The following is a 25,377-nucleotide window of genomic DNA, read 5'->3' as shown; positions in this document are numbered from 1 at the left end:
CCCTGTGCCAAAAGTAGCCACTATCCTGACTTAATGGTGATCATCTATTTGGGCCTGGGTCTTGGTATTTTGTTTGTTTGTTTGTTTTTGTCACCTTTATGTATTCTGGAAGACCATTAGTCTAGTTTTGCCTGCTTTAAAACTTTATATGGAATCATACAGTGCTTTTTTATCTGTCATCTTTTGCTCACTGTTATGTTTGTGTGTATTTTTACTTCATTCATTTGTATTGCTAATTATCTTCCATTATATGAAATGCTACAATTCTGTAGTTGTGGACGTTTGAGACTGTTTCTGGTCCTTGGCAGTGTTTAGCAATGCTGATATGAACATTTTAATATACGTGTCCTACTTCATTTAAGTGTTGTTTATCTATAGGGATATATCTAGGATTAGAATTGCTGGGTTAAAAGGTATGCATTTTTTTCAGCTTAAGAAGATAATGCCCAAACTTCTTTTCCAAAGTTGTGTACCAATTTATATTCCCACCAGCAGTGTACGAGAGTTTTTGTGTTCTATACAATCATGATATTTTCTCCTTCTCAAACACTATGGGATAGGTAATATTATCTCCATTTTACAGATGTGGAAACTGAGGGCCAGAGGTGTTAAACAACTTGCCAGAGTTCACATAGCTAGTGATAGCAGAGCTAGATTTTGAACTTGGATCTGACTCAGGAGCAGACACTTAAAATTTTACTTGTTACTATTTCAGGACATTATTTGGAAAACAGGGATTGCCCATAAAGACTTAATATTCATTCACTATGTCTTTGATTAAAAATGACAGGGAGAGGTCTGTACCCTTGTGGACCTTCCATTTTAATACACATTGAAGGAGTGGAGGTAGGTACATAGATTACAAGAGCTGAGTAAAAAAAAAAATAATTACTGGGTGTGATATATGCTATGAAGAAATAAAAAGGGGCACTGCTGAGAAGAAACTATATGTTGGGTGGTCTGGGAAGGAGGCTACACTTGAGCTAAGACCTAAAGTTTGAGAAGGAGCCAGCCATATTCAAAGTGTGTTAAAGACAGGGAATAGCAGGCAAAAAGTCCCCCAGGAGAAAATACTTTAAAATCAACATTTCAGCAATAAAGCAGTATTATATCAAATTAAATATTTGATAGAACTCTTTCAGAAATTTTCTAACTTAAAGGATAGGATTTTGAAGGTGTATAAAAAACTTCAAGGAAAATTAATAGAAATAATAAAGTGGTGTATGACTGGAAAAATACAGAGACTTCTAAAACAGACTAATATTTACTTTTTCTTTAATCATGTCAAATCTTACTATGTGTGGTAATAAAACATTGATGACAAATCTCAAGGATTCTGTGTGGATAATTTTCTTTTTCAAGCCTTCCTGAAAGGGCATGGACGTGTAAGTGGACCCAGGGGTGAAGAGGTTGCAATGGTAAAGCATGTACGGGAAGAAGGAACCTAGTATGACCAAGAGCATTTGATCAGAAGGAGTTGCTAGCTTGCGCTGCTAATGTCGGTTTTTAATTGGAAAAAGAAAATTCTAGGTAACATAGAAAGTGAATGATTTATTGGTCTGTTTTAACTACCCTGTCTACCACCATAGCCTCCAAATAAGCTCCTAAAGTTAAATAACTCGTATAACTCTATTTAGGACACAATTTCATATTAAACATTTTACGTGCCTTCCAGGTGGGTTATATCTGTACACTAGCAATTGTTTCTCCTCCGTAGGAGGTCTGATCCAGCTGTCTGTAACAGTCCTGTAGGGCAAAGAGTTTCGCACACACTGTAGACCCTGGGGGAATTTCTACAAAGAGCAAAGAGATTTTTAAAAATACCCTCTGGTGTCATACACAGCGCAGAACTTCTGCTGTCATTTTTATGAGAACTGTGTCAGAAATCCTTAGCTTCTGTAGATTTGGAAGCAGAGGAAGGAGGGAAGGATGAAGCAAGGTAAAGAGTGAAAATAGCTGAGGAATTGGGAAGTTTGAGCAGGACAGTTTCTTAAGTTGGGCGATTTGTCTAATGTCTCCTTGTCCAAAATAGGTAACTTAAAATAATTCACCTTGGCTCCCTGTAATATGTGGAATTCTACCATTTAGAAGATTCTCTGCATTGCCACATTAATAGCTACACGGTTTGGGGTAAGTTAACCTGTCAAAAGACTGTTCCCACATTTGTTAAGTGGAGATTAGATCTGTCTCTCAAAGATGTGCCAGTTCAGGGAAATAGGGTGTGAAAGCATTTAGGGAAGTGTCTGGAACACAGTAGTATTTCAGTAAATGTTGGCTGTAATTAAAGGAAGCCGGAGAGATTATGAGGGCCTCCTATACTACGAATTCTTATTTTACCCCATGAGTAATGGATAGCCAAACCTAGATTATGTACAACTGTATTTTGTATGAAACTTTTATTTCTTGACAGTAGAAAAACTACTGTTTTGATGTATCTTGCAATATTACTTAGCACAAAAAATCTGGTGTATATCACAATAAACTTGAATTGGGTTGGATTCTATGCCAGGGTTCACCTTACCCCAAATATGCAAAACCAAATTATTGCCTAACCTATAAATCAATTCTTATCCAGACTCAAACTCCTTAAAAGTCATGGAGAAAAACAAATCATCCTTTTCCCTGTTACATTTTCCAAGTGTGTTTGTAGTTATCGGAAATAGTAAGAGAATTGCTCAGAAAAAGATGGAAGAGGCAGATTGTTACACTGCTAAATAGGCTTTTCCATCTTGTTTTTCATTTAGTACAAATATTAACTGGGGAGAATTTAAAACTTCTGGAATGGATTATTGTTTCGGTTCTGTTTATGTGTGATCACCCTTCATGTTGAACTTGTGACCTTTTTGGTAGTTGTAATTAATAGAAATTTTTAGCATTTAGATGATATGGTCTGCCAGAATAATTTGAAATCAGATAATCTGAATGAGGGTAGACAGTTCTGTATATTTAAAAATTTCTCTTATTTCTACCATAGCTACTACCCTGTACATAACATCTTCTAAATAAGTAGTTGTTAAATGCATGCAAAATTTTATAAGCTATATATCTGCCCCCCACAACATTGTTTTCCAGTTGAGGTAGTTTTTTTTTTTTTTTTCTGTTGCTTAAGATTATTTGGTAAGGTTGATTTACTGTGTAAAAAGTAACATCAGTTGTGATTGGGATCCAAATTTTATTTCATAGGTCAAAATGCTAGGATGCAGTGTAGTTCCCTAGTCTTCATTTGGCAGGGTAAATGATTGTTTGATGCATATTTTGTGGCAGCCAGAAAATGATTAGCCAATACATATAATTTTGTTATATTGAAAAAACAAAGCCATCTCATATCTTTATTCCTTTGCAGCTTTCTTCATCTTCAATAATTTTAGCTTTTTTTAAATGTAAACGAATACCTTATCTTACCCAATCCTCACATTAACTATGTAAGTTAATGTATTAGTTTAATAACCACTTTCTAGTTGCAGAGATAATGCTAATAGAAAATTTTGTTTCCCTATGGACTTCCCCGGTGGTGCAGTGGTTAAGAATCTGCCTGCCAATGCAGGGGACACAGGTTCAAGCCCTGGTCCGGGAAGATCCCACATGCCACGGAGCAGCTGAGCCCGTGCGCCACAACTACTGAGCCTGCGCTCAAGAGCCCGCGAGCCACAAGTACTGAGCCTGCGTGCCTAGAGCCCGTGCTCCGCAACAAGAGAAGTCACCACAGTGAGAAGCCAATGTACCACAACGAAGAGTAGCCCCCGCCCGCCACAACTAGAGAAAGCTCACATGCAGCAACAAAGACTCAACACAGCCAAAAAGAAAAAAAAAAAGAAAATTTTGTTTCTCTAAATAAATGAACCTTAACACAGAAGCATGGATTCATAATGGATCCATAAAACATGATCAAGATATATTTCAGAGATGCAGTGTGGGGACAAAAGGAGGAGGACCCTTAGTTGCAAGAGGAGTTAAGGGATGCTCACAGGCATGGGTTTTGGTCCTCCGTATTAACATGGAGGACCTTTTTATAACATTCATAAAAAATGAATATATTTGAGTTTGAGCTTCCCAGCAGGTGCCACAGGAGCAACACTGACTGGGCGCTGAGAGCATGTACAGCCTCACGGAAAAGAAAATGCTGCCTTTGCTCTGATAGGGTCAACTGAGTGTGTAATCTTGTTCTTGTTGAGAAGTGGCTGGGTGTTGAAAAGCCAGGCCATCTAGGAATAATTTTCCTACTAATCCTTTTGAAGTGTGTAACTGTGAGTCACACTTTTACATTTCTGACATGGCACTGAAACTTAAATTGCTGTATTACAATCAAGCTGTATCAGTTGGCTTGATAGTCAAGCCCGAGAAACCTCAGCTGCTTTATGTGGCTGTAACACATTGATCTTTATTTACAGTCTTGAGACTCCAAGGAAATGGTACAGGTGGTCAGGGATTATTATCTCCATTTTACAGATTAGGAAACTGTCACAGAGAGGCTGTGACTTGAAAAGAGGCATCAACTGTTCTGTTTTTCTTTTTTTAACTGGATTAAACAATTAATAGAGGCTTCTTGGTATAGTAGAAAATGCCCTGGATAGAAGATAGAAAACCTACCCGTCATCTCTAGCCTCTACTATAAAAATATCAACTCTGGGAGGGCTGAAAACTCCCTAGCATGGTTCTTGATAAAACTGCTTAATAAATATTTGTTTAATGAATGAGTGGAAGGATGTGGTTGTGGTTTATGCTCAGAAACTGCTTTTTGCAACTGTAGAATCTTCAGGTAACAGAAAAATAACAGAAGTTACTTTAAGGGACTGGTACATTTCCCTCTTCAAAAAGTGTCCATACTTGAGCATCCTTAAGTCTACCTGGAAACAATATTGTAGCAGCCATAGACCTAAAGAGATAGTTTGGTACAGCTTTGCTCAGTTGTTCTTTGAAACACCAGTAAGACAAAATAAAAACCCAAACATTTTCCCCTCCTCCCAAATTTTAAAAAAATTATGTAGGTTACTGTCTTTTGCCTACTATGGCCTGAAATTGCTGAGCTGATATACTTTTGCCAAGTCTTTACCAGTTTAACTATAAAAAAGAGAATAAATTTGTATAAAAATGAATATATTTGGTAATAGGCTTTGCCAGAAATATGTCTTATTCTAACTGTACTCAAAAGTTGCACTGTCTAGACAGTCTTGATTTTTCTTTGTACAATGATAAGCACCTTAATTCAACTTTGGACAAAACATGATCATAAATCATTGTGAGCACTGCACAATCATCTTTCATGGGTATTAACATCCTTGTCCAGTGATGTCACAAAGACCATCTACACTACCTTGTATACTTGAGATGAAAGTCTTGTGGACTTAGTAACTGGGATGTCTGAAGAAAGAAAATAACTGACATTTTAGTGTAATGTGTACCTAAAGCATTTATCAATGAAAAGTGTGTTGGTGTGCCCATGATGAGGATGTACACAGAAGACAATACTGCACTCTCGGTTACAGAGCCAGTGAAAGCAGTGTTAAGGTTTCTAACTGTAATTTTTTAAAAGCTTGGATAAGTATTTTTTCCTAAAGCTTTATTGTTCATCACTTTAAAAAATCTGTCTTCATCCTAGGTTGTCTCTAAAATACTGAAGAAAATTCTGGTGTTAGGGAAGAAACAATAGCTTGAATTTTTAAGAATTTTTTTACTGAGAAATCATCAATAAGTCTAGCCTTTGTGTTCAGTTGTATTTTTTTTTTAGGTCAAGCAGAGTATGAGTTATGACCTTTGATATGTAAAGGGTAATTTAAATCAGTGAATTCAAAACAAGTTAATTTTTGGATATTAGAAACTGAAAAACTAAAATTTTAAGATGTGTATTGCAGAATAAATCTAAAATCAATTTACATTATAAAGGATTTTAATTATTAAGAATTTTTTTGATGGAAAGTTTTTTTTAAAATTTTATTTAAGAAATTTTTATATTGGAGCACAGTTGATTAACAATGTTGTGTTAGTTTCAGGCATATAGCACAGTGATCCAGTTATACATGTATCTATTCTTTTCAAATTCGTTTCCCATTTATGTTACTACAGAATATTGAGCTCTGTTCCTTGTGCTATACAGTAGGTCCTTGTTGGTTATCTGTTTTAAATATAGCAGGGTGTACAAGTCACTCCCACATTTCCAATCCATCCCTCCCCCCTCCCCTTCCCCCCGCCCCCACGGGTAACCATAAGTTCGTTCTCTAAATCTGTGAGTCTAGAACGTACTATCTTTCTGTTCAGATACCTTTTTTGATATTTAAGTGTCCACTGAAACCTTTAAGAATTAAAAACTAATCCAAAAAAGAGAAACTGTTTCCCTCTCCTTTTCATTTAGAGGAAAGTTGTTTGTAGTACACTGACAATTTCTTTTTTCTTATTTGTTAAGAATGGAGTAGTAAAAGTAATGAACCATAAAAGTGGCAACATCAGTATTTTACACACAGGGCTGATACTGAGAGGGGAGGTCTGATCTGGAAAAGTATGGGAGCCGTCACTTATTACTTATCACATACAGATGGTGTTTAAAGCTACAGGTCTGGTGAGATGACCATAGGAGAAACAGAGTGAAAAAAAGAGATGGGTCTAAGACCAAGTATTGAAAGGACTCTTACCATTCAACTTCTGGGTGGAAGAGGCTAAGAGAGTGTGGTATTTCAAAAGAAGTTTGAAGAAAGAGGGAGTTGTCAACAGTATCATGAGCTGTTTCAAAAGTCCTTTGAGACAGGGACTAAAAACTGTACATTAGATTTATTAGATTTGGTAGCAGAGAAGTCCTTGGATGTCTTAAAACTATTCCAGTGTTGTAGCATGGTGAAGCCAGGTTGGTGTGCATTGATGAACGTGGGGTAGTATTTCAGCACGTTTGGCTGGACATTTGGAGGTGGGGTGTGTGGTGTACAGCAAAAAGATAACTATGGTTAGAGGACAAAGAATGATCAAGTTGAGGTAGAAATTTGAATATACAAGGGAGAGTATTCACAGTGCAGAAATTCTCCTTTACTCCCTGCAAAGAAATAAATGACCATGGAAACCAGAGTTCCCTTTCATTCTTATGTTTTCTGTATTCTCAGAAAAATGCTCAGCTACTCAGGTTTTCTTTCCCAAAGTTTCTCTTTTCATTCTTTTTCCATAGCTTCACCCACTAGCTCTTTATCCCTGGCCCCTCTCCTAATTTCCAGTCATGAATTTTTTAACAGCCTGGTGGAACTCTTTGTTTCATGGCTCCTCAAATTAAGAAATCCTTCCAGTTACTGAGGGTCTACCTCTCCGTGTTTTCCATTGTTTCCTCTGTCTCTTCCTCTCTTCCCCACTCTTGTTCTCATGCCCAGTATTTTTTTTTTTTTAATTTATTTTTGGCTGCTTTGGGTCTTTGTTGCTGTGCACGGGCTTTCTCTAGTTGCGGCGAGCGAGGGCTACTCTTCGTTGCGGTGCACGGGCTTCTCATTGTGGTGGCTTCTCTTGTTGCAGATCCTGGGCTCTACGCGCGTGGGCTTCAGTAGTTGTGGCTCATGAGCCTTTAGAGCGCAGGCTAAGTAGTTGTGGTGCACGGGCTTAGTTGCTCCGCGGCATGTGGGATCTTCCCGTACCAGGGCTCGAACCCGTGTCCCCTGCATTGGCAGGCTGATTCTTAACTACTGCGCCACCAGCGAAGTCCCTCATGCCCAGTCTTAATCCTTGCTTTGTAGACTCAGATTTACACTGCTACTTTTTGAAAGATTATTTCCCCAAATAAATTTAAATTAGTTTGTTCCACCTCATTTAATATGGTGTTATCCAAAAAATCATGTTATTTTTGACATTGTATTCATTATGTGAAAAACAGTAAAAAACACAAACCCTTCATTTCTCTGAAAATGGTAGGTAGATTGAAGATTTTATTTATGTACTTTTCTGTCAGTATAATTTATAGTTCATAATTGTATATGTGAAATTTTCCTGGTAATAAGATTTGAATACAGTATTTTGTGTGTGTGTGTGTTTGTGTGTGTAGATAAAACGCCATACTCAACAATTTCCTTATTTCTCTGAAACTAATGTATTTATAGAAACAAAATGTATTCTACCTTGGTTTCCTGTTATTTCAGGAAATAAATATAAACCCAATTTTATTTAACTTAAATCTGTTGATTGAAATATAAAAAATAACATACTCAATTGATTTTAATTTTTGAATTGTATTTTAAAGATTAATAACACTTTTTAAAATAGAGCTATTGGAACATGATAAGGAAGTTAAACTTAAATTTTATTTGGATTCATTTTTGTTTTAAAGTATGTTATACATGCAGAAAAATCTTACGGTGTTGTTTGAATATAGTTGTTCATAGTATTGTGGAAACTGGTATAATTATTGCTAGATCTTCAGTTTTCAGGTGGAATTCTAATAAATACAGCAAAAATATTAAGACGCCTGCCTGCTTCTGAATAATTAAAAAGACATGCACATCAGAATTTAGCCTTGGAGAAAGTAGCCTATTAAGTACACACATCTTTAGTTTTCTTTTAATAGAGATGGGAATAGAAATATCTCTCTGTGTATAATTATAGGCATTGTATTTTCTTGTGTATTATTATAGGCATTATATTTTCCTGTAATACTTGCAGGTTATGTAATATTTTATGTTATTTTATAACTGAAGAGCACCAAATATCCTAGAGTGAAATCTAAGGAACTTCTGTCTACTTTAAAGTTGATTGAGTTAATAGGCAAACATTTTTGTTCTGGCTTTATTTGAATAATTGAACAGTTGAGCCATCAATTCTCTTTTTTTTCTTTTTTGGGGGCAGCATAGGGGGAATTCATCAGTGATGTCCTACTGTATAGAACATAAACAACAGTGGACGTAAAGCCAAAGTGGGTTGCTAAGCTACACAGGCCCCTGATTAGATTTTTTCCTGTTTGTACGTATTTCTCACACGTTTAACTATTACTGGTTTCCATGTTTATACCAAATTCTAAGCACAAAAGAGGGATAAAAATAGACACATGGACTAAAATGAGGAGTGAGAGTCTGCAGACTGATACAAAAGAAGAGGTGGGAAAGACAACCAGAAATAGTCATTGCAAAAACTATTTCATGGCCCAGAAATTCTAGGTATATACCCAAGGTAAATGGAGAACACATGTCTACACAAAAACTCGTGCACAGATATTCACAGCAACGTTATTCATAATAGCTAAAATGTAGAATAGGCCCAAATGTTCATCAGCTGATGAACAGATTTTAAAATGGGATATATCCATACAACAGAATATTATTTGGCAATAAAAAAGAGTGATATGTACTATAACATGGATGAACCTTGAAAACGTTATGCTGAGGAAAAGAAGCCGCACACAAAGGCCACATGTTGTATGATTGCATTATTCCATTTATATGAAATATCAGAAGAGCAAATCCATAGAGATAGAAAGTCAGTAAGTAATTGCCAGGAGCTTCAGAAAAGGGGAAATGGAGAGTGACTGCTCACGGGCGTGGAGCTTCTTTTGGGATGATGGAAATGTTCTAAAATTGACTGTGGTGATAATTGTACAACTTTGTGAATATACTACAAATCATTGAAATATGCACTTTAAATGGGTGAGTATGTGAATAAGAGCTCAGTAAGGCTGTTTTAAAAAGTATAGCGGATTGGGGTGATTACAGAATTTTTATGAAGTGTCTTATATGCCATAAGCCTGGGGCATCCTTTTTAAATTACAATAATCATTTGATACAGTAGACAGTAGTTATGAAACTGTGCTGTAAGGGAAATTATTCTGATTTATTTCTCAGGATCTGTTTTTAAAAGTTTGTGAGCTGTCAGAATTAGTCAACATTAAAGTTAATTTTTAAGTTCTTAGTAATATTAAAATGAGTTATTTTCCATGTATTTCATGTAGTTGAAGTTATAGCTATGTCTTTTAGCGTAAACGTGGAGATTAGTTTAAAATTTGATTATTTAGAAGAGCCTAGGTAAAATAATTTCAAAAAAATATACTTAAAGAAATTACTGCATCTGACTTATTATACTGTTTCTTCTATTGCTTAAAAATCTAAGAATTTGCAGTAGGTACATTATAAAAATATGGAATATAAGAGCTGATCTAGGTTGACAGCACTTTGAAAGGCCATGTAGCAATAATGCATTAAGGGAATTAAATGAGTCTACTTGGCTAACAGAAGTCAAAGAAAAAAAGGAAGTTTGGACTATTACATAGTTTCTTCTCTGTTGTAACACAGAACTTGCTGCAGCTCATTTCTATGAAAAAAATTATATTCAGAATTCAGTAGAGGGTATAACCACTGAAAATGATTTCTTAAAAAAGTATTGTAGGAAATCTAGATCACAGTGTTCAGGATTAAATGATAATTTAGTTGGCTCTTTTTCATTTAAAGACTGAATGTTTGAAATATAGCTGTACTTTGTTCCCTGCTGTTGAGATATGGGTAGAGGAAGAACTATGGGGCTAGTGTTAGGGACAGGATTCTAGATCTAGAACATTTTCTATTTCCCAGCACCCTTCCACCCTTCATGATCTGTTTAAGGCACTGCCACTGGTTTGGAAGTTTGTCATGTGCCTTGGGTGTGTTGGGACTGAACAAAAGTTGAGAGCCATGGAGAGAAGGAAAGAGAATATAAAGAAGAAAAACTAAGAATTATAGAATCAGACATGAAACATAAAAGCCTTAGAAGGAGACACTAGTGAAAATGCATTGTGTCAACCAGTTCACGTCTGAATCTGAGAAAAATTAGAAAGGAAAGAATGAAGAGTGCTGAGTGACTGAACTCAGGAGTGAGTAAAGGCAGGAGTTAGGGGTGAATCTTGGGATCCACGGAGTGCCGCTGTCAGAGACTATAAAGGGAAAACTGTTCACTGGTGACGAAGAGGAGTTTTATATTGTTAACACTGAAAGTCCAGATAGGGGAAGGGTGGCATCCAGGTAATATAAAGTTGTGGTTGGAGAGACAAGGTCTGAATTGACTGACCTGGTTAGCCTATACTTAGCAAATAGTATTTTTTGTGTTCTCCAGATACCAGCAAAATGTAATTAAAAGTTTAAATTATTAAAATGGGTTTCATGATAATTAAATTTTTAAAACTCAGTCCTTAGGTAAAATATTCAGAAACCCTTGATTCTTGTAAATACACTAAGTGTACTTAGTGATGTTTGTTTTTATCAGATAATTTTAAATTTTAAATAATTCTTAAGCATAATTCACATTTCCTCTTATAACCAGGAACCTTTTGAGGATGGCTTTGCAAACGGGGAAGAAAGTACACCAACCCGAGAGGCTGTGGTCACATATACCGCGGAAAGTAAAGGAGTTGTGAAGTTTGGCTGGATCAAGGGTGTGCTAGTATGTACCTATAGACTTAATTTTAGAGTTACACATTTCTGTTTATTATACAATCTTCCTAATATCATCATTCTCGAGATAATGCTTTCTCTTTTTTAAACGGTTTTATCTGATTGTTATGGAGGACCAAATTAATACTTGCACCTCCTTTCCTTGTGGGTATTAAATTCAGTGAAGTAAATATATTTATTAATTTAATCAAATTATATTTGATTACTTCTAAGTTATATTTTATAACCTCTTCTGAATCTCACATATTGTCACTTTTCAAAAATTAAGTATGGAGCTATTAAATTGATGAGAGCAACGCAATCAAGAAAGCTGGGCAGGTAATATAGCTGAAATGTGCCTGCTTCCTTTCCTGCTACTGTATTGTCTTTTGAAGAGAAATGTATAGATGTTAACAAGCAACAGAATAAAGGAGACATAAGTGTTGGGATCACTTCAGTAGACAGGTTTAGGTGATTAAGGTTCAGATTTACTTCCTTTTTCTGTGTTTAAATAGGCACTAAGGATCTGACTGGAGTAGAGAGTCTCATTGGGACTTTGGAAGCACTAATATAGAGTTGTATTGACATTTAGGGGAGAAGTAGAGGGAAAAATACCAGTTCTAGTAGTGATTTTATTGTCTAATCAGTAGAGTGTATTTTAAGCTCTGAGTTGTATTGTTTGCCTATTCTTAGATTTTCCTATTTTGGAAGGCTGTATTCTATGTACGAGCATAATAAATAAAAGTAAAAATAAATTGAGGATGCTGTCTTACAAAGAGTAGGTTTTCGAAAGATGTGTGAACAGTTGTCATTTTGTGTTGACAGATATTACATAATACTTAAATCTGCTGTAGAAATCATGAAGTGAAGACGTTATAAAAGAATAAGTAAAAAACTGACTTGCATTGATAAGGGGGAACGTAAACTCCTTTTTTTAGGGCTGAAGTCTTAAAATATTCCTTGTGCCTTTCTTGTTCTTTTGCTTCTGCTGCTTCAGATAAATGTGTGTGTATAAAGTACATACACCCACATATACTCGTATATTACATTATACTTTAATTAGCTCACATTTAAGCTCTCAATAAAGCTCTTTAAAAAAAAACTGTTAAAGGGTGGGATAAGAGATTTGAAAGGACCTTCTATAGTTTAAAATGTATGTTATCCTACTATTGGCTAGTTTAGCATTTACTGTGTATTTAATTACTTTTCATCTGTGACTTGGCCTCTTTTTCTAGGTACGATGTATGTTAAACATTTGGGGAGTAATGCTCTTTATTAGATTGTCATGGATTGTGGGTCAAGCTGGAATAGGTAAGTGAAGTGACATACTGCTTGATTCATTTGAGAATGAATAGGGAAAGGGCTGTGTGCATGTGTAGTCTGAACCTCATAGAATTCAAGCAGTTGGAATCATTCTACATTATGTTCTCCTTTGTATCAGACTGTTGTCTTAATGTCACTTTTTTCATAATTCTGATTTGATCTAATATGAGATAAAAGTAAGATAATTTATAGGTTGTAATGTAAATTCAGTATACTTAGACTAACCAGTTCTAGATGTGGCAGGTTTAAATGAGAGTGTAAGTATTCTCAAGTCTCTTTTCTTTTTCGCTAAAGGTCTGTCAGTCCTTGTAATAATAATGGCCACTGTTGTGACAACTATCACAGGATTGTCCACTTCGGCAATAGCTACTAATGGATTTGTACGAGGAGGTAAATTCAGTCTTTTTACATCATCAGCATTGGATTACTGACACTAAATGAATTGAGATTTTAAAATATCTCTAGTTATTTTTTACCTTAAAGAAGCAACATATCAGGTTCTATATAGGCAAGAAAGTTGCTATCAAGTACTTTTTAACTAATATTTTGAATATAAAATTTTAAATTGATCCATACACAAACATGTATGCTTCAGATTGTTCAGTGTGTTTGGTAACAAGAATGGAGCTTCTAACTGGGTTTCTTCTCCACCAAGGCACCCCTTGTTGCCTTCTCCCAGGCTTCAGCCCTTGGATCAGTGGTGTACATCCTGCATTTGGTCAGTATTGTACAGGTGTTCCTTCCCCACTGAAGGAAACTTAGGCAGAGTTCTGTCCTCATGGTCTAATAGCTTGTGTGAGTTACACCTGGGACTCTGAATCCATGCCCTCAACTCTAGCTCTCTTCTCTGGGTACCCTGAGGCCTATTTTATTGGAGCCCACAAGACCTGCCTTGTGAGGTTTTACTCTTCCCAGGGAGAACACCCAGGACACCAGGAGAATGGCCTTGGGACCCCTGAGAACAAGAAGAAAAGAAATCCATTTTCTAAACAAAAACTCATCATTCAGCTGGAGGAGTGAGGGGAAGATCCTAAGAGAAAGAAGAGAAAATGTATACCAGCTTCTGTAAATTCATCATAGCAGATCAAGTGAGAAAAGAATCTACCTGTTCCGTCTGCCTCAACTATTTTGCAGATCTGTATTTGACATTATATACATGCAATTTCTGCTTTTTCTGCATTAGTACTTGGAGAAAGAGAACTGGATTGAGCTTTTCATTTTTCCCCAGTCGTCTTCATATTTTTTTATATACCAGAGAATTCAGATCACTATGGCCCTAAGGGAAGCTGGTAGCTCACATCTATAGTTATGACTGTGCTGAGCATGCATCACCGCTGGCTGAAGTTTTATATGTACGTGAATCCGGGTTGAGCAGATTGGGGTCCAAGATGTGGTTATGTCCAACAATTGATCAGACAGTGCTGAGAGATTCTTGGTTTCTTATGTAACTGGGTGCTCCATGCTTCATTTCATTCTGCTGCTATTGGGGAATGGACATAGGGGGAGAAATGGGATGCTGTGTTACGTATTTGAGAGGATCAGCAAATCATCATCAAATTTCTCCTTGTCTTCAGCCCTTCAAATCTAGGTTGTAAGCCTCAAGGGGAGTGGGGCATGGACCCACTGTCAGCACAAACCCCATTCTGTTCTCTGTGTGAGTGCAAACTTAAGGAAAGTATAGATTTTCCTGCATTGTGACTAAAAAGCCATTTCATGTTTCAATACTACCAGTAGTTTTCATATATTTTTATGAATACCTCAGAGACTTGTATCTAGTTTTCTGTCCTGGACACCAAGGAAGTATGAGAATATGGAGTGCATGAAGATGTGTCCCAGCAAAGTACCATATGTTGTTGCAGTTTTGCCTGAGTTCCCTCAAAATGATAGTTCGCAGAGAGTAACTAACTACAGAGAAAAAAAAATTGGATTATACAATTTGGAATTCTTCTGTTATCATTTGTTCATAAATGACAAAGTAAATACATTTGCTGAAATAATGAAACCTATAGAAAAAGAGAAAGCCATTAATTTAAAGAAGTGACGAAATGCTTTGAAGCTTTGCTAGAAGGCATTGATTTTTCCCTTAGATCAGTTAGTGATGTTAGAAAGCTGGCTAATCCTTTATAGAATAATAAATGAGCTGCATCGTCTGCAGTGAAAGTTCCCGGAGATTCTTGCAATAAATGTAAACCCCTGTGTCTTCTCTCCATCTGCTTTGTAGACTTGGAGATCCCTAACAGGATTTATTTTGGTTTCTTGGAAAAACGGTATTTCCACAAGGGAGAAAGTAGATATAGGTATAAAACTGGTGAGATTACATTGTATTCTGTATTCATGGTTCTAAATTGAAAGTATCAGTATGACTCACACATTTTATCCCAAAAGTATATATTTCTTAGCTCTGTCCACAAATATCACCTGTAACAAATGACCAGCCCAGTATCAGTGAACACCCTTAGTGCCCACATTGTGTATTTCCATTCAAAGGAACCAGGGAACCTTGGAGAAAGCATTGATTCCAGATCTGGATAGGAAATGTACTAGAGAAGTCTAGACATCTTTTCACATCAAAAAGTAAAGAAGGTAACAAAGCCTACTTTGTTTCATGTCAAAAGGACCAAGGAGCCAACTTGAAGAAACTAACACTGACTTAAATTTGGATAGAACAGCAATACTACTACTAATAGTAACTGATTTAAATGAAAACATAAAATCCCTAGGTTCACAGACATCACACACACACAACAATGTCATTTTCACCTTTGAAGAATGCTAGAGAACTAAAACTTACTTTGAAAACTGATAAACAATCTAGTGTGAATCAAGTTTTCTGAGTGAAAACTCCTTACCTGAACTCATTGTAAGCAAAAAATTGATAAGAGATTTATCCTTTGGGTAATTTTTCTACAAAATAAGTGAAGAAGAAAAGGGAATATTCCAACTTTGTAAATGTTTTACTTAATAAGACTACCTGTGAAATATCGAATATGAATCACATCATGCCTATAGCTTCAGGAAGCATAGAGTATTCAGGGGAGAGAGGAACTTACTAAATGACACTGTAGGATGACGACAGCAAATGCCAGACTAGGAATCTCTCTGGAACAAGGAATCCTTGTTCAATAAAACTTTCCAAGGAGCAAAAAACAGAGAGAGGGAATTATGGTTTAAAACAAACTTTAAGAGACTTAATGTATAGATGCAGTTTATTTGCTGTTCTTCACAATAAGCTTTTTATCTTTTAGTAATATGGGACCTAGGGTGCCTGCATTGGATGCCCTCTAGCCCAACCACTGAGGACTTTATTTGACTTCCTTCCTTGAAAGGGCTGCGTAAGAGGAGAGCAGTAGAGCTAGAGCTATCTGGAGGGTCAGGGTGCAAAGACTTAGGAGAAATGGAGGGATACTATGGGAACAGAGATGTCTGGAGACCCATCTTAATTTTCTGTGGACTGAAAGTTGACTATTAAGGGCATTAACAAGGAAGTATTTTACTCAAAATATTGCTGAGAGGTTGTGGCTGCTAATTTCTGTCTTAAGAGCCCTTTTGTAAACTTGTGTGTGTAGTTATTAATATAAAGAACTATTTTGAGGTAGTGCTTGACGTTTTAATTTGTTTTATTTATCTTGACTCTTAACTGAATTATGACATGTATTTTTATATTAACACTGAATAATATTTTATTCTTGTTTTGTGAGGTATATGTACTTCCAACTCCATGTAAGTGTGTGAAATGTGTACTTTTCCTAGTGTTGTGTGATTTATGCCACAGCTGTTTAATGTTACTAAATAGCCTTAACGTTGGCTTTAACAGTACATTTTAGAGATTAAACAGGTACCAATCTAGAAAAGTGTAGTTTTTTAAAAAATATAAGTTAACTGTCAACTTGTGAACAAATGTAATAGTGTCCGATTATGAAGTCTAGGATAAAAATAATGTGGAAATATTCAGGGTTTCTGGGAAAAAAAGTAAAAACTTAGAAAATACAAGATTCTGCGTTTCAGTCTTGATTAGACTATAGTAATATGGGGGGTTGCTATTTAAAGCTACTGGTGGCAGGTTAGAGAACCATCCCCTAGGTCCTCTGCCTCTACAGAATAAAACTAGCACCAGCAACTAGCTGATGGAGTCACTGGCATACTCCCTGCCCTAGCACACATATTCAGGCACTACAGATTGTTGCACCTGGGAGCCCAGAGCTCTTTCCTGTTCTGCAAATCCTCCCAGTGTCCTTGAGATCTTGGATTTTACAGAATTTCCTTGGACCGTGTGCAACAGGTTCTGCAACTTACATGGCGCTGGCCAGCAGCCACTGTCACTCAGGTCTGCATTTCCTAGATTTCACAGACCAGAGTCTCTTCTGTTCTCAGATAATTAACCTCTGAATATCAACTCATCTGTGAAATAGAGGACAACCACAGGCAGCCTTTTATAAGATGGAAATGTAAATTCTGCTTCTGGATTATAGTGTATTATGTGAACTGAGCAATAGAAGGGAACAGTTCTTCAACCACTTTCTGGTTTGGAGTATTAAAAACAGAGGTTAGTACACTTTCACATAAAAGCCCAGGCTACATCAAATTTGTGATGAGAATCTAAAGTCAATAGAAATCTGCATAAGTGACTAAGATCAAATTTTTATATTCCTTGTATTTCAGTCAATCAACAGATAATTGTTGAGCACTTTGTGTCAGGCACTGGGTTTGTAACAATGCAAGCCAGACAAGACCCTATTTTCTTGGAGCTTATGTTCAGATAATAGTGACAGTTATTTTTTGAGATCTGACTGCTAGGCGTGGTACCATGGTCTTTGAAATACATTGTCTGATGTCATACAACATTGATGTTGCATTATGCAAAAATGAAACAGCCTTTTTTGAAACAAAATTTAATTTTATGCAAATTCTACTGGTAAACCTTTTAAAAATGTCTGCAATATGTCAGAATTACCTTCACATACTGGTATCTTTTTCTTCTCTCTGAAATAATTGACCTCCTCACTTTTGTATATAGGTAAAGCCAAACCATTGGAAGTGAGGAAAAATTAACATTTTTCACATCTTGTAAGTGACAGAAAGTACTCTCTGTATTGGTAAAAAATCAGATTATCATTGATTGTCAGATTTTTTTGTTTAGCCCATTGTATAACTTTATCAGTTCCTATCATTACCAACCAAGGAGTTGTAAATTAGATTTCAGCTCTATAGTTCTTTCCTTTTATTGCTAAATTATTTCAAATTGTAGTTTTTCAGATCAGTGAAATGTTTGAAGAAGCTGTAAAAAGCAGTTCTATAACAGTTGGGACTTCCCTGGCGGTCCACTGGTTAGGACTCCTTACTTCCACTGGTTCGATTCCTGGTTGGGGAAATTAAGATGCTGCATGGCCAAAAAAAAAAAAAAAAAAAAAAAAAAAAAAAAAAGAATAAAAAATAAAAGCAGTTCTATAACTTATATTATGAGTTATTGGACTTAAACATAAACATTGTGTTTTCAGTTCAGTAAAGCACTACTTATGCACCACAAGTAACTCAAACGTGAATCTGGCAAGTAATTGTAAATAATTTGGCTTGGGTTTTCTCTTTGACTCATTTGGTGACCTTTCAATTTTGCCAGTCTTTAATGATTCAAAATACTTTAACTTGGTTCCCAAATTGTCTGCTGCAGAATTAGAGCTACATGTCTTTGATTTTAAAGTTTAACGTATTCAAGTGATCAGTCACAATGATAACATAGTACCGAATTATGGTCTGAAGATTGCATGTTTGTCACTTGGCCTTTTCCTGTATGGCTTCATAATGGCAACGGAATAGAGGAAATTTACTGAATGTTAACAGGCAGATTCCTTGTTGTGTATTTGTTAACCAGGGTATTAGGATATATTTCCTAGAACAATAACTAAAATGGATGTTGAATCCATTTGCATCCATCATCACCCCATAGCATTCCTAAAGTTGTTCCTCAGAATTTTATACAAGGTGTCTTTGAATAGACTGTTAAGTGAGTGTACAGAAGTAGGTAGCTTACTGCTCTGACAAATAAAGGATTCTGGAGTATTTGCTAATCATACCAGATGAACTCTGAAGAGTAATTGCTGAATAGTTTTCTTTCTATACTCAAATCTTTTGCCCAGTGTTTTGGAGGGTATTTATTGAGTTTATTTTATTGCGGTTTCCTACTATTGAGTTTTGAGTTCTTTATATATTTTGTATACAAGACCTTTGTTGGTATGATTCGCATTTTACCTTGTATCATGTATGTATTAGTCTGGGTTCTCCAGAGAAACAGAACCAATAGGAAGTGGACATAGGTAGAAAGAATTATTGGAAGGAGTTGAGTTATGTGATTGCAGAGGCTGGGAAGCCCAAAATATTCAAGAGTGAACCAGCAGTCTGAGGACTCAGGAATGAGCTGATGCTTCAGTTTAATCTGAAGGCCATCAGGCTGAATATCCAGGAATGGCCTGAGTTCACATGTGAAGGCTTATCTACTATAGAGTTCTCTTTTGTTGGAGAGGGGATGTCTGTCTTCGTTCTATTTAGGCCTTCAGCTGATTGAATGAGGCTCACACAAATTATGGAGGGCAATCTGCTTTACTCATAGTCCATCAATTTATATGTAAATCTCAGCCCAGCACCCTCACAGAAACATCTAGAATAATGTTTGACCACATATCTGGGCTCTAGGGCCCAGCCAGATTGACACATAAAATTAACCATCACATTGTCACTTCACAAAACTGTTTAAAACTGGAGCTTATTACCTTTCAGACTTTATTAAATTTTAAATGTGTTCATTTTTCTACCTCGTAGTTGTAGTTTGTATTTTAAATTGAATGGCCTTCAAGCTACTCTTCGAAAGAAATTCATTTTGATAGAAAATGTGTGTCAGAGTTTGGTTTTGTTCAGAGATTGTTACCCACAACCTTGAGTCACTGAGGATGTCCTAGGCCACATGCTTGCTGTGATTTTTCAGCATCACAATGGACAGTAAGATTTGTTGTCCAACTTTTGTCTAAGAGTGAGCATTAGTTACAATAAATGAAGATTAAATAGTCCAAAAGAAATTAACTTGGAGTTGAACAGGTTTGTTAGTGTTTCTAAAAATTCAAATATTTTTCACATTAATATGAAACATTTAGTCCACCTTAGCACATAGAGCCATATGGTGCTGTTGAGCCATGTGTGATTTATTTTTATTTTTATTGGGATATAATTGACATACAACACTGTACAAGTTTAATAGGGCATAAAATGACTTGACTTATATATATTTTAATAATTACCACATTGTTTAGTGAACATCCATCATCTGTTATAGATACCAAAGGGAAAAATTTTTTTTTCTTTGTGATGAGAACTTTTAAGAGCCACATGTGGTTTAAGAAATGTCTGTTTTGTGGCATAGTTATTAGACGGACATCCAGAGTGCCTGGTCAAAATTTAATAAATACTGCTCCTACCTTCCTGCGTATAGTTGTTTGGGTTTTTTATCTTTGTGCATATTACTTTAAAGGTTCTATGTAGTTTGAGTTGAAGTCAGTTGTGAGTATTCGTGAAAGCTGTATCTGATAATGCCCCTTTCCAAAAATCTCCTTTTGAAGTCTAACATACATGATTACTTCCTATCTCATTTTGACTATGGTACAATTTAAAAAATGTTAGTTGTTGACAGTTGATTTATAGCTTATTAAATAAGCATTATTGAAGTAAAATTCACATGTAGTGAAATGCACAGATTTTAAGTTTACAGTTCTGTGAGTTTTCATAAGCGTGTAAACCTGCGTAACATCTAGCTCAATCAAAACATGGAATATTTCCATCACACTGGAAAGTTTCTTGACAATCAGATCCTCACTGGTGGCCCAGGCTGGATTATATAGAAGGTACTCTTTTTATGTCTCATCTCTTTCACCTAACATAATGTCTTTGGAATACATCCATTTTAGTAGTTTCTTCATTTTTGTTACTGTGTAGTATTCCATTTTATCACTATAAAATTTGTAATAGTAAAAAATGTGTTTATTTAGTGCCTATTGATGGACATTTGGGCTATTTTTTAGTATGAGGTTATTATGAATAAGCTGACATGAACATTCTTGTACAAGTCTTTGTGGTTTTGTATGTTTTTGTTCATTTTGGGACACTACCTAGGAATGACTTCTTGATTCATGGGGTAGGTATACTTTTCAATTATAAGAAACTGCCAAGTGCTTTTCTGCAGTGGTCGTACCATTTTATACTCCCATCAGCAATCTATGAGACTACCAGTTTTTCCACATTCTTGCCAACACTTGTTACAGCTTTCTAATTACAGCTGTGTTTATGGAGGTTTAATAGTGTCTTACCGCCACTGCATTTCCCTGATGATGAATGATGATGATGATAATTATCTTTTCATGTGCTTGTGACCACTTGTGTATCTTATCTTGTAATATTTTCATATCTTTGGCCAGTTTTTAAAGTGGGTTATCTTTTTGTTTCTGATTTGGAGGAGTTTTAAAAAATATATTCTGGATACAAGTCTTATGTCTAACGTGTATTGTGTATATTTTTCCTAGTGTGTGACTTGCATCATCTTTTTTTATCGTTTTCTAAATCATGTCTTCTGAAGAGGAAACGTTTACCATTTTGAGGAAGCCCAGATTCTCAGATTTATTTATCTGTCTATTTAATTTATTGACTAGTGCTTTTATTGTTCTGTCTTGAAATCTTTGCTTATCCCAAGATCATGATGATATTTCCCTATGTTTTCCCCTAGAATCTTTATAGTTTGTTTTTAGATTTTTAACTATGGATAGCCTCACATTATGTGAGACAGAGATTGTTCTTCTCTCCCCTACTCTTATCCCCCCATATAGATAGCCACTTCTTCCAGCACCATTTGTCAACCAACTGTCTATTCCATGTTGAATTAGTTTTGGTACTGTTGTTGAAAGATCAGTTTTCTGTGTATTGTCCGTATTGTATCCTGTTCCACTGATTTGTTTGTTTATTCTCTTATGCCAGTTATTCTAAGACTACCCAGTTTTGATTGCTTAGCTTTATATGTCCTAAGTCTTTCAACTCTGTTCTTTTTCAAAATTGTTTTGGCTCTTCTAGGTTCTTTGTATTTCCATATAAATTTTTGAATTAGCAATATCAATTTCTACAAAAACAAAAAACCTTGCTGGGGCTTTGGAATTTCACTCTTAAAAAATCTTTTTGGGAAGAATGGTCATGTTAACAATATTGGATCTTCCAGTCTCTAAACATGCTATATCTCTCCATTTATTTAGGTCTTTGGTTCTCTCAGTAATGTTGTATATTTTCAGTATACAGGTCTTGCATGTTTTGTTAAATTTACCCATCAGTCATGTTTTTCATCTGGTAAATGGTATTTGTAAATTTCATTTTCCAATTTTTTTATGATTGTGTATAGAAATGCAATAGACTTCCATATCTTGGTTCTCTATTCTGTGACTTTGCTAAACATAAACAGTCATGTCATCTGTGAATAGAGATGGTTTATACTCTTTCTTCCCAATCTTTAGTATTTTCCTCTCTCCCTCTTTCTCTCCCTCTCTTTTTTCACACTGTTCAATTAGGTAGGACCTCCAATACCGTGGTGAATAGAAGTGGTGAGAATAAACATCCTTGCCAGTTCCCAGTTTTAGAGGGATTGAGTTCAATATATCACTATTAAGATGTTAACTATGGAGTTTTGGAAGATGTCATTTGTCAGATTGAGACAGTTCTATTTCTGAATTGCTGACTGTTTATTATGAATGGATGTTGAATTTTGTCATGATTTTTCTACATCTGTTGAAATGGTTATATGGGTTTCTTCTCTTATTCTGTTATTATCACAAATTATATGATATTTTGAATCTTAATAACCTAGCATCTGTGGCATAAACCCCACAAAGATCAAAGATATATTTGGTCAAAGATATTATGCTTTCTGCTACTTTTTACTTGCTAACATTTTGTTAAAGATTTTTAAATCTATGATCATGAGGAATATTTGTCTAAAATTTTCTTTTTTTTGTAATAAACTTTGTCAGGTTTTGGCGTTAGGATTATGCTAAACTCATAAGGGGTGTTGGCTAGTATTCCTTCATCCTCAGTTTTCTGAAACAGTTTTTGTAAAATTGATCTTATTTCTTCCTCAACAATGGAGCTACCTGTGCCTATGGTTTGTGTGTGTGTGTGTGTGTGTGTGTGTGTGTATTACAAATTTAATTTCTTTGATAGCTATAGAATTATTTCAGTTTACTGTTCTTGTTATAGTTTTGGCAGGTTTTTCAAGGAGTTTGCCTATTTTGGCCTTATTGATTTTTCTTTATTGTTTTCTGCATCAGTAGTTTTAACCCTTTATTATTTTTTTATACTTTAGGTTTACTTACTTTTTTCTGCTTTCTTAACGTAGAAGCTTAGATCATTGATTTCACCTTATTTATTTATTTTTAATTGAAGTATCATTTTTTTAATATAAGAATTTAAAACTATAAATTTCCCTGTAATTCCTGTTTTAGATATATCCCACTAATATTGATGTTTTCTTTTCATTATCATTCAATTCAAAATGCTTTTTAATTTCCCTGTGGTTTATTCTTTTACTAGTGGGTTACTTAAAAGTGTGTTGCATAATTTAGAAATATTTAGGGGAAGTCTATACATTTAATTTAACACTATTGTGGTCAGTAATACTGTCTCATTTCAATTCTTTGAAATTTATAGTGACTTATTTTATGGCCAGTAATCATATGGCTCTTGATTAACCTAGTCAGTGTTTTGGTTGTTGATTTGAAATCTAGTGAGAGCTTCAGGGGCATGTGTCCCCAGATCAATGTGTAGTAATAATGGAACCCAGTGTATATAGCATTGTCATTACTTAAGTATCTCTCGTACCTGACTCATTGATGTCTTCTACACTCAGGAGACAAGGCATTTTATGGCCAAATTATGAGAGTCCATGAGGATATTTTTTCCATATTGACTTCCCGTGTTTGCTTGAGCAGTAGATTTTTTGTAAATAAATAGTTATTTTTTCTATTGTTGCCTCTTAATTCATCATAATTTTTTTCATACTCTTCAGCTTATTCAGTGATAATAAAAAAGCTAATTTAATTATACCTACTGTACCAAGTAAGCACACAAGTCAGAGAGACCTGAGTTTAAACCTACTTCTTCCCTTACTATTTGCATGACCTTGGTCAAGTTATTTAACTTCTCTAAGCTTTAATTTTCGTATATGTAAATGGGAATCGTAATAGTACAGTTGTCCCTTGAACAACACATAGGTTAGAGGTGCTGATGACCCCTGTGCAGTCGAAAATCCATGTATAACTTTGAAGTCCCCCAGAACTTAACTAATAGACTGTTGACCAGAAGTCTTGCAGATAACATAAACCATCAATTAACACATATTTTGTATATATGTATTATATACTGCATTCTTACAATAAAGTAAGCTAGAGAAAATAAAATGTTATTAAGGAAATCCTAGGGAGGAAAAGGTACATTTACAGTACTGTACTGATCCCATATGTTTTACATCATCTGTTTGCAAGATGTATCATCTGTCACTACCTACATCAATATTGTCTTATACAATACAAAACACTGTGTAGTGTATGTTACACACATTACTAACACTAGAGATAAATATGAAAAGATTCACTTTGCTGTACACCTGAAACTAACACAAGATTGTAAATCAGCTATCCTCCAACAAAAAATTTTTTTTAAATATGAGAAATTTAAAAAACATTAAAAAAAGAGAGGCTAATGTGGAAAAAGAAATTTGTATTTATTTACAGGTATAACAATTCATACATTGATAACAAAGAGGCAGCAATATGATTGCTTTATTGTAACCCAGTATAATGATACGATTGTGTCAGGATAGCCTAGCCTATACACGGAGTGAATCATTGTACAATTTTTATGGCATATAGCAGTACAGTCATATTCATAATACAGTATTGTAACATTTAAAAAAACACTTATCTGTGATGATAGTCAGTTTCTCTAATTAGAAGAGGTGAGGGGAAATATGGCACATACTGAACAGTAATTAATTCTCTGAGAGCAAAGTTACATAAAAAACTAAGAAAATTAACACATTAATTTTATATTAAATATCACTCAACTCATACCTATGTAAGGATAGATGGGTATCCACATATATTTTATGCATTCATGACATACGTAACCTTGTCTTAATCTTTTCAATATTTCTATGCTGTGTGATTCGTCTGTGAGTTTTTTCAAATTGTCGCAAATCTCCAAAAAGTTTTTCAATATATTTGTTGAAAAACATCCACGTATAAGTGGACCTGCACAGTGCAAACCTGTGTCATGCAAGAGTCAATTGTACTTGCTAGAATTGTTAAAAATTTAACAAAATTTAAATTTAATAAAAATTTTAATTTAAGATGCCACTCTATGCTGATTAGTAAATAGACCAGTCTTTCAGAGTAGTAGATCTTTTATACTATCTATTTTGTTGCTAAGGAAAAAAAGGGGGAGAAAGCTGCTCTTAAAACTGGTTACCTCTAGGATGCAGGAATGGAAGTGAGAAGAAATAGGGCAGAGTACTTTTGCTTTTCATCAGGAATTTAAAGTATAGGACGATAAGCAGATGCTTTTATATTCTTCATGTGTAACTTTTTCTTAAAAAAAATAAAAATCTTTTAAAAAGTAATGAAACTGCATCCTAGGTTTT

General features: G+C 35.1%; 1 protein-coding gene across 1 annotated transcript in view; it reads left to right on the top strand.

Moving 5' to 3' along the window:
- Window positions 1-25,377, top strand: part of SLC12A2 (solute carrier family 12 member 2) — a 157,242-nt gene that overhangs the window by 69,602 nt on the left and 62,263 nt on the right. The window contains exons 5-7 of the mRNA XM_024757167.1: window positions 11,236-11,355; window positions 12,581-12,656; window positions 12,963-13,058. Coding sequence (XP_024612935.1) covers window positions 11,236-11,355; window positions 12,581-12,656; window positions 12,963-13,058 — 292 coding nt within the window. The remainder of the gene's footprint in view (window positions 1-11,235; window positions 11,356-12,580; window positions 12,657-12,962; window positions 13,059-25,377) is intronic.

This window comes from Neophocaena asiaeorientalis, unplaced genomic scaffold, assembly GCF_003031525.2.
Source record: "Neophocaena asiaeorientalis asiaeorientalis breed wild unplaced genomic scaffold, Neophocaena_asiaeorientalis_V1.1 scaffold149, whole genome shotgun sequence".
Lineage (NCBI taxonomy): Eukaryota > Metazoa > Chordata > Mammalia > Artiodactyla > Phocoenidae > Neophocaena > Neophocaena asiaeorientalis.
Note: the sequence above shows the minus strand (reverse complement) of the source record. Positions and strands in the feature narration are given on the sequence as shown.